This window comes from Chrysemys picta, unplaced genomic scaffold (assembly GCF_011386835.1).
Source record: "Chrysemys picta bellii isolate R12L10 unplaced genomic scaffold, ASM1138683v2 scaf4, whole genome shotgun sequence".
NCBI classification, from domain to species: Eukaryota; Metazoa; Chordata; order Testudines; family Emydidae; genus Chrysemys; species Chrysemys picta.
In genome coordinates, this window is record NW_027052711.1 from 254268 (window position 1) to 264267 (window position 10000).

General features: G+C 45.6%; 2 protein-coding genes across 5 annotated transcripts in view; both read left to right on the top strand.

The window, feature by feature from the left end:
- LOC135977564 (beta-1,3-glucosyltransferase-like) overlaps positions 1-10000 on the top strand; it is a 175383-nt gene that overhangs the window by 5580 nt on the left and 159803 nt on the right. The window lies entirely within an intron of this gene.
- Positions 7710-10000, top strand: part of LOC135977566 (WD repeat-containing protein 64-like) — a 5168-nt gene continuing 2877 nt past the window's right edge. Inside the window, exons 1-4 of the mRNA XM_065578831.1 lie at positions 7710-8248; positions 8386-8527; positions 9332-9371; positions 9841-9929. Of these exons, the coding sequence (XP_065434903.1) occupies positions 8246-8248; positions 8386-8527; positions 9332-9371; positions 9841-9929 (274 nt within the window). The 5' untranslated portion in view covers positions 7710-8245. The remainder of the gene's footprint in view (positions 8249-8385; positions 8528-9331; positions 9372-9840; positions 9930-10000) is intronic.

The following is a 10000-nucleotide window of genomic DNA, read 5'->3' on the forward strand; positions in this document are numbered from 1 at the left end:
TTATTATAAGCTCTTTAGGGCAGGGACTGGGTATCTGTTCTGTGTTTGTACAGTTCTTAGCACAATGGGATCCTGGTACTTGACTTGGGCTACTGAGTGCTACGATAATACAAATAATTAATAACTAATTACTGTTGTGTTATGCAGCACAACCTCTGGGACCTTAGCAGTGATCCCATAAGCTGCCAGTAGGCTGCTCCAGAATAGAATTTAGGGCTACTCTACGGCAGGATTCTCTAACCGTTTTTGTACCACTTGGATTGATGCTTCCTCTTGTTTTTGGAATCACATTACATCCCTGTAGCAACTACAGCAATTGTTTACATGGAAAACTAATATGGGAAAGTACTTACACTGAATTGAAAGAAGCTAAAAATACATTATAGCTAGAAATGAGGAGGCAGAACCAGCACTGCGTGAATGGCTAGATCACTGTAGATCAAGTGCCCTGTAGGGGAGAGACCTCGATATCGATAATAAAATTATTATGACTTTTTTCATTAGTCATTACAAACTTGTTTGCATCTTTTCTGAACATTAAGATATAGTTACGCGCACGTTATAGCTAGGATGCTTGGAAATATAACAATACAGTATACTCCTGGTTATCTGAATAGCATGGGGGACACACGGATTTTATCCACATAATTGGGAGTTGGGATAATTTAGAAGGCAGGACAGGGAGCCCTCTGCAGCGCCACTGTCACGGCCCTGCTCACCCACAATTCTGGATGCCTGTGCAGTAGCGATCAGTTGAACAAGGAGGGTTATGAAACAAAAGTTCAGCAGGAAAGAAGTAACCCTCTTTCTGTGAGCTTGCTGAAAAGTCTGTATTATTTCTGGGCCACCACCTGCAGCACTGTCCTGCCAAAGGATGTCTCTGCAGAAGATAGAAGATCCACCTTATAGTGCCCAATGAAGCTGTTAGGTGTAGACCAGGGTATCTCACCTTTTTCTTTGAGGCTCCTCCAACATGCTATAAAAACTCCACAGCCCACCTGTGCCACAACAACTGTTTTTCTGCATATAAAAGCCAGGGTGGCATTAGGGGGAAGCAAGCAGGACAATTGCATGGGTCCCCACGAATCTAAGCTGCTCAGGCTTTGGCTTCAGCCCTGGGTGCTGCAGTCAGGGCAGCGTGGGCTTTCTGCCCTGGGACCCAATGAGTCTAATGCCAGCTCTGTTTAGTGGACCCCCTGAAACCAGCCTTGGACCCCTGGTTGAGAACTGCTGGCATAGACCAAGTGGCTGCTTTGCAAATTTCCGAAGTGGGCGCACTTTCTCGTTCCACCCGTGAGGTTGCTAAGGAGCTTGTGGAGTGTGCTTTGATCCATTGGTGCTGGGGGTGCTGCCGCACCCCCTGGCTTGAAGTAGTTTTCATCACAGACAAGGTTTACAGTTTGGTTCAATGGCTCTCAGCACCCTCACTATACAGATTGTTCCAGCTCCCTGTCTTGATCCTTTCTGGGACAGGAGCCCCTGATGATTTGTAGGCTTCCACAATATGTAGTCTAATCCACCTAGTGATGGAGGACTTGGAAGCTCTGAGTCCCTGGCATTTTGGTGGAAGAACACAAATAGGGAACCTGATCTTTTGATGGATTCTGTACACTCAAGAGATTTTCAATGCTTTTCTGACATCTAATCCGTGCCACTCCTTTTCAGTTGGATGTTGTGGTTTTGGACAGAACAAAGGCAGCACAACCTCTTGGGAAGTGTGGAATCTACCTTAGGAAGAAGGGATTTTGCTGTCCTGAGCACCACCCTATCTTCATAGTGCAGTACAGCTCCTGAATGGGTGAGGCTGCCAGCTCCGACACTCACCTGGCGGATGTGACAGCTACTAAGAAATGAGTCTATGGATAAATAAAAGGCCAATACGGAAGTCAGAGGCTCAGAGGGACGATTTGTCATGTCAAAGGTCCCATTTTAGGAAAAGTGGCCTGACTACCACTGTGGCTACTTGGACTGCTAGAAGGACTCTGGCTACCTGTGGATTGTCTGCCAAGGAGCACAAGGATCCTGCAAATACCATGCTATTAAGAGCAGATACCTGACCTGCAATGGTCCTGGGCTGCAAGCCTCTCTCTATGCCGCCTTCGAGAAAGTTCAGAATGATTGGAATTTCTGGACTTCTGGGATTTGCATTGTACTCTTGACACCAGTTGTTGAATCTGGAGTAGATAGCGGAGTACGCTTTTAGTATTGATATTTTCTTAGACAAAAACAGTATCTTAATGATTCTGGAGGACAGACTGAGACCTTCTAGAGCTTCCCTCTCAAAAGCAGGCTGTTAGCTGAAGCTGTTTCAGGTCCGGATGAAGCAGAGGACCTTGTTGAGAGGATGCCCAGTTTCTATGGAAGCTGGAGTGAGGGCTCCAGTTTCAGCTGTCACAGCTAAGAGCCAAGGTCTCCTCTGCCAATGAGGAGTTATCAGTGTTACCATTGCCTATTCTTGTTTTAGTTTCTGGACCACTTTCCCCAGTAGTGGAAAGGGTGTAATTGTGGTCAACTATGCAATAAGACATATGTCCGCGTGGATCTGTGGCCTGCCTCCTTTGTGAACTGTTTTGGCCTCTTTGCATTCTTATCATTCACAGGTTGGTTAAAGGGAGGCTGAATGATGAGATTGAAAACCTCCTGATTTCAGGCACCATTCAGCATTATTGATCCTGTGCCTGCTGAGCCAGTTTGGATTTTGGTTCAAGTCCCCTTTGATGTGGCTCTCTCTGAGGAAAATGAGGAACCATTCCACTCTCCTCATTAGTTCTGTTACGTCTGTGTGTAGTGCTGGACTCGTTTCCCCTTGGTTGTTTAAATATGTGACCACAGTCCTATTGTCTGATTGAAGCAGGACATGGTTCCTCCTTAGAGTGGGCTGGAACCTTCACAGAGCTAGCTTGGCAGCTTTAGGAGGTTGACGCTGTGAGCCTTTTCCTCCTGGCTCCAGAGTCCTGGGCTGCTTGAGTCTCCAAATGAGCTCCCTGCCCTCCAGGCTGGCATCGGTTGTGAGGATTAAAGGATCTGGAAGCCAGATGGGACGTGCCTTGGTGGACATCGTTGTGGACGGACCACCATTGTAAGGAGTTGAACACCTGTGTTGGAACCTGTACTTGATCTTTCATGTGTTCCAGAGAGTTGTCCCACACGGTTAGTATGAAGGATTGAAGACTTCTGATGTGTGATTGTACCTGTGGAGTGACCGCTGTGCTTGAGACCAGGAGTCCTAGCAGTTGGAAGCATAATGCTATGGTAGATCTCCTGCAGCTCTGGATAAAGAAAATAAATTCTCGGATTGATGGGTAGATCTTTGCTACCGAGGTGTCTATTTCTGGTTTACTCTGGTGGATGGAACCAGAGAAAAAACGGTTACCTACCTGTCAGTGTTCTTCGAGATGTGATGTAGACATGTATTTCATGTGGATGTGTGCATGCCCTGTGCACCAGAGCCAGAGAACTTTACCTAGCAGTACCCATGGGGCGGCACTCACATCCTGCAGCCATAGTCCTTCCCTGGCTGTATAAGGGTGCACCACCCGAAACCCCTCAGTTCCTTCACACTGAATGTCAGAAGTACAGACTCTGATGCAGAGGGTACAAAGGGTGGGGCACGGAATACATGTCTGTGTAAGCCTTCTGCCTGTCTGAGTTGGCAGCAACAAGGGCCAGGTTCAGTATCTAGAGGTTCCGTTTCAGTAACACAATGCAAAACTGGCTTGAGCCCCCAGCCAGTGACCTGGGACAATTACATACCACCCCACTGGGCACCTCTAAGAGGCAATACTTCCCCTCTCGCAAGCACGGAGTCTGAGTGTAGCAAAATCCCTTTAATAAAGGAGGGAAACAATGTGGCATTATGTTGGGGAAACATCACAAACAGGATTCATAACACAAACCATGAGCAAAAGACCCACCCCCAAGTAAGTTTGGCAGTGTCCTTTTTCCCTCAAGGTCTTAAGTCCAGCAACCCCAAAAATCACCCAAAAGTCTCTGTCCCTGATCAGTGCAGCCCCAGAGTTCAAAAGTTTATCTGCAGAGTTTTACCTCCCAGTCTGGGTGGAAATGGGGGGGGGGGGGCACGGCGCAGAGATGTTAAGGGGCACCTTACATGCTCTGAGGCCGACTGCCCCGCCTCACTGTGGGGTTCTGCTGCAGCCTTCATAGAATCATAGAACATCAGGGTTGGAAGGGACCTCAGGAGGTCATCTAGTCCAACCCCCTGCTCAAAGCAGGACCAATTCCCAACTAAATCATCCCAGCCAGGGCTTTGTCAAGTCTGACCTTAAAAACCTCTAAGGAAGGAGATTCCACCACCTCCCTAGGTAACCCATTCCAGTGCTTCATCATCCTCCTAGTGAAAAAGTTTTTCCTAATATCCAAACTAAACCTCCCCAACTGCAACTTGAGACCATTACTCCTTGTTCTGTCATCAGGTACCACTGAGAACAGTCTAGATCCATCCTCTTTGGAACCCCCTTTCAGGTAGTTGAAAGCAGCTATCAAATCCCCCCCCATTCTTCTCTTCTGCAGACTAAACAATCCCAGTTCCCTCAGCCTCTCCTCACAAGTCACGTGCTCCAGCCCCCTAATCATTTTTGTTGCCCTCCGCTGGAATCTTTCCAATTTTTCCACATCCTTCTTGTAGTGTGGGGCCCAAAACTGGACACAGTACTCCAGATGAGTCCTCACCAATGTCGAATAGAGGGGAACGATCATGTCCCTCGATCTGCTGGCAATGCCCCTACTTATACAGCCCAAAAGGCCGTTAGCCTTCTTGGCAACAAGGGCACACTGTCGACTCATATCCAGCTTCTCATCCACTGTAACTCTTAGGTCCTTTTCTGCAGAACTGCTTCCTAGCCATTCGGTCCCTAGTCTGTAACAGTGCATGGGATTCTTCCGTCCTAAGTGCAGGACTCTACACTTGTCCTTGTTGAGCCTCATCAGGTTTCTTTTGGCCCAGTCCTCTAATTTGTCTAGGTCCCTCTGTATCCTGTCCCTACCCTCCAGCGTATCTACCACTCCTCCCAGTTTAGTGTCATCTGCAAACTTGCTGAGAGTGCAGTCCACACCATCCTCCAGATCATTAATGAAGTTATTGAACAAAACCGGCCTCAGGACCGACCCCTGGGGCACTCCACTTGAAACCGGCTGCCAACTAGACATGGAGTCGTTTATCACTACCCGTTGAACCCGACGATCTAGCCAGCTTTCTAGCCACCTTATAGTCCATTCATCCAGCCCATACTTCTTTTAACTTGCTGGCAAGAATACTGTGGGATACTGTATCAAAAGCTTTGCTAAAGTCAAGGAATAACTCCTCCACTGCTTTCCCCTCATCCACAGAGCCTGTTATCTTGTCATTGGAGTCAATTAGGTTAGTCAAGCATGATTTGCCCTTGGTGAATCCATGCTGACTGTTCCTGATCACTTTCCTCTCCTCTAAGTGCTTCAGAATTGATTCCTTGTGGACCTGCTCCATGATTTTTCCAGGGACTGAGGTGAGGCTGACTGGCCTGTAGTTCCCCGGATCCTCCTTCTTCCCTTTTTTAAAGATGGGCACTGCATTAGCCTTTTTCCAGTCATCCGGGACCTCCCCCGATCGCCATGAGTTTTCAAAGATAATGGCCAATGGCTCTGCAATCACATCCGCCAACTCCTTTAGCACCCTCGGATGCAGCGCATCCGGCCCCATGGACTTGTGCTCGTCCAGTTTTTCTAAATAGTCCCGAACCACTTGTTTCTCCACAGAGGGCTGGTCACCTTCTCCCCATACTGTGCTGCCCAGTGCAGCAGTCTGGGAGCTGACCTTGTTCGTGAAGACAGAGGCAAAAAAATCATTGAGTACATTAGCTTTTTCCACATCCTCTGTTACTAGGTTGCCTCCCTCATTCAGTAAGGGGCCCACACTTTCCTTGACTTTCTTCTTGTTGCTAACATACCTGAAGAAACCCTTCTTGTTACTCTTTAACATCTCTTGCTAGCTGCAACTCCAAGTGTGATTTGGCCTTCCTGATTTCACTCCTGCATGCCTGAGCAATATTTTTATACTCCTCCCTGGTCATTTGTCCAATCTTCCACTTCTTGTAAGCTTCTTTTTTGCATTTAAGGTCAGCAAGGATTTCACTGTTAAGCCAAGCTGGTTGCCTGCCATATTTACTGTTCTTTCTACACATTGGGATGGTTTGTTCCTGCAACCTCAATAAGGATTCTTTAAAATACAGCCAGCTCTCATGGACTCCTTTGCCCCTCATGTTATTCTCCCAGGGGATCCTGCCCATCAGTTACCTGAGGGAGTCAAAGTCTGCTTTTCTGAAGTCCAGGGTCCGTATTCTGCTGCTCTCCTTTCTTCCTTGTATCAGGATCCTGAACTCCACCATCTCATGGTCACTGCCTCCCAGGTTCCCATCCACCTTTGCTTCCCCTACTAATTCTTCCTGGTTTGTGAGCAGCAGGTCTAGAAGAGCTCTGTCCCTAGTTGGTTCCTCCAGCACTTGCACCAGGAAATTGTCCCCTACACTTTCCAAAAATTTCCTGGATTATCTGTGCACCGCTGTATTGCTCTCCCAGCAGATATCAGGGTGATTAAAGTCTCCCATGAGAACCAGGGCCTGCGATCTAGCAACTTCTGCTAGTTGCCGGAAAAAAGCCTCATCCACCTCATCCCCCTGGTCTGGTGGTCTATAGCAGACTCCGACCACGACATCACCCTTGTTGCTCACACTTCTAAACTTAATCCAGAAACTCTCAGGTTTTTCTGCAGTTTCATACCGGAGCTCTGAGCAGTCATGCTGCTCTTACATACAATGCAACTCCCCCACCTTTTCTGCTCAGAGCTCCGGTATGAAACTGCAGAAAAACCTGAGTCTGAGTTCCTGAACAGTTTATATCCATCCATGACAGTACTCCAGTCATATGAGTTATCCCACCAAGTCTCTGTTATTCCAATCACATCATAGTTCCCTGACTGTGCCAGGACTTCCAGTTCTCCCTGCTTGTTTCCCAGGCTTCTTGCATTTGTGTATAGGCACTTAAGATAACTCACTGATTGTCCCGCTTTCTCAGTCTGAGACAGAAGTCCTCCCCTCTTGCACTCTCCTGCTTGTGCTTCTTCCTGGTATCCCATTTCTCCACTTACCTCAGGGCTTGTGTCTCCTTCCCCTGGTGAACCTAGTTTAAAGTTCATCACAAGCTGCTCCGCTGTACCAGCCATCCCACGAGCCACTCCAGCCATCCTGCAAACTGCTCTGCTCCACCAGTCACCCTACAAACATGCTCTGCTCCACCAGCCGCTCAGCAATATAGCTTCAGGGCCCCCCCAGCAATTTTAGCTCTTTAGTGATTTCAGCTTGTAGAAGCGGAGCTCCAGTACTGGTGCACTATTGGCCCAAAGTGAATTCAGCTCAGCAGTCTGTAACTAGACTCCTAATGGAATCAAAACTAGCTCTGATATTCCACAGTGGAGAGAGGAGGTGGTACAATTGGTGTTACCAGCCCACGAAGGGGGCCCATACCATCAGGTACACCTCTCAGTGAACTAAGTGCAAGATCAGAAGACTGAGGGCAAGTCTACACTACTGTGCTACATTCGCACGCTGCTATAGCATGTCTGGTGAAGACGCGCTATGCTGACTGGAGAGCGTCTCCCGCCAACGTAGCATGGTGTGGACACCGCTTTAAGTTGATGTAACTTACATCACTCGGGGGGTGTAGTTGGAGTGCACTGATTATTTCCTATTAGGTGAGATTTGGACTAGGAGATTCTTGAGGAGTTTGCTGGTGAGGGAGATTGACTGGTGTGGCAGGGAGCTAACAGCCTAATTTCTAGCAAAGCTCACTCTTGCTGAGGCAGAAAGTTGTAAACAGAGACTCTGGGTGTCCCCCGCAGCCTGTTACACCCTTGCAGCCCCACAGTCCAGGGACCAACAGTGGTTCATGGACCCAAGTTTGTGAACCTCTGCATCCAGCAGTCAAATTCCTACATTTTTGTATTCCTGTCAAAATAGACTTCTGTTTCATTGCTATTAATAAACATTTTCACTGTTTGCTTTTTTCCAGGTTCTGTCAACTTCTGGAGTCTGTTCAGTGGAATCCCCCTTACAGCAAGCTTCATACCTGTAAGTTTGAGCGATGAATTCCAGAGGGCTAAGCTGTGTAGGACTGAGTGAAGCACGCTTCTTACAGTTCAAAGATACACTCCGTATGGGGGAGGAGGGGAAACATTATTGCTTTGCTTTGTTTAATTATGGTAAGTACACATCTGCTCGTTTAGATTTATTATGAGCATTCATATGTTGTAGTTTATTTCCATTATAATCAATATAGTATTATCATGCTGCATGAATTATTAGCTAACAACACAGCCTACATTAATGTCTGTCTCAGTCTAGAGTGAAATCCCACATCAGCAGTATTGCTGTCACTGCGGATGATTCCTTTATTTATGCAGCAGACGATGATGGATATGTGTATGTCTACAGCATCAAGGACTATGCCCTTCAGGACCCAGAGCGAGAACCACCAAAATGTGTGTCTTGTGGATTGGGTTTTTAGATATTAAATATTTTTGTATTTGTATTTTTATATGTAAGTATAAAACATATTTTGGAACATATGTGATCTGGGGGAAAAGGGTTTAAAAAAACAAAGTCTTTCTCATGATCTGTGTCTACTTATACTTCTATTTCATTGTAATATTTTAATCCCCTTTTTCCAGATCATGTATGCGCCAAAATGTTTATGCCTTAGCTTGTTCTTAGCATAGCTGAGTATGGTGACCATAGTTCCCATATAACTTCCTTAACAAAATGAATACACTGTGGACCAAATGCAGGCAAATCTCAATATTCAGTGGGAAGGAAGGACTGAGTAAAACCTGGATGAGGACTTCAGGATTTCATCTGGTGCAATGGTTCTTAACCTATTTACTATTAAGGGTCACATATGCTTAGCTCTCTATCTGTTATGTGGGCTGCATCCACACAGTATATATACTACCTGTACGGCCCTGAGGATGTCACATGGGTTCCAGCTGTGTACTGATTGGGCTGCAAGCATCATGTGGGTTGTGAGTTGAGAACCACTGATCTGATGACATTTATAACTGTATCTTAGTGGAAGCTACCTAGTAAAAGAAAACAGAGCAATTTCAAAATACATCCAGGGTAAAGTTTTAACGACTTTGTTGCATTTAAAAAAAAATTGCTTTAAAACCATGAATACTTTTTAATGTCCTTGCTTCTTAGGTAGTGGTTGGTTTACACCTGACACATATTTGCGTATTAACCTGAATTATATGTATAATGCATATTTATTCTCTATATTGCCATAGATGTGAACCATTGGAGAGCTCATGTAAATATAGTTGTATCGTAAGTACTGTCTCATGTGTCTTTAACAGAATATTTTTTGATGTATAAATACACAAACCTGCACGTGTTGCTTGATATAAATATAATTAGGTTTTATGTCTATTGTGATAACACCTAAGAGCCTCAGTCATGAGTCACAATCCCTGGTCCATCTTCCACTATTATACGATGATCATGTGCAGTAAATACTTTTCAAATTACATAAACTCATTTTTGGTTCACTTCGGTGTCATTCAGCACTATCATACTATACTATATCAGATATTGCTTTGAGCTGTAATCCCTTGAAACAATTAATACTGTAGCAGCAATCACATTAAACTTTAGCATTGGCAGAAATGACCCATGTAGACAATTTGTAACACAAGAAATTTCTAATGACAAAATGTAAGTGACATGGTGTCATAAGTCTTTAGTTATATATGGTGCTTAAGTAGATTTGTTCTGATTATCACTTTCATTTTGATAGAGTAGAGGTGGTTGATGAAGAAAAAGTCCTGCTTTCCTCTTCTATTGATTGTACCGTTCGTCTGTGGAGTCTGGATGGAGAGTACATTGGTAAGGCTTATATCTACAAAAACAGCATGGCTATGCTAGTCAACTTTAAAAAGGAGTGGCATACACAAAAA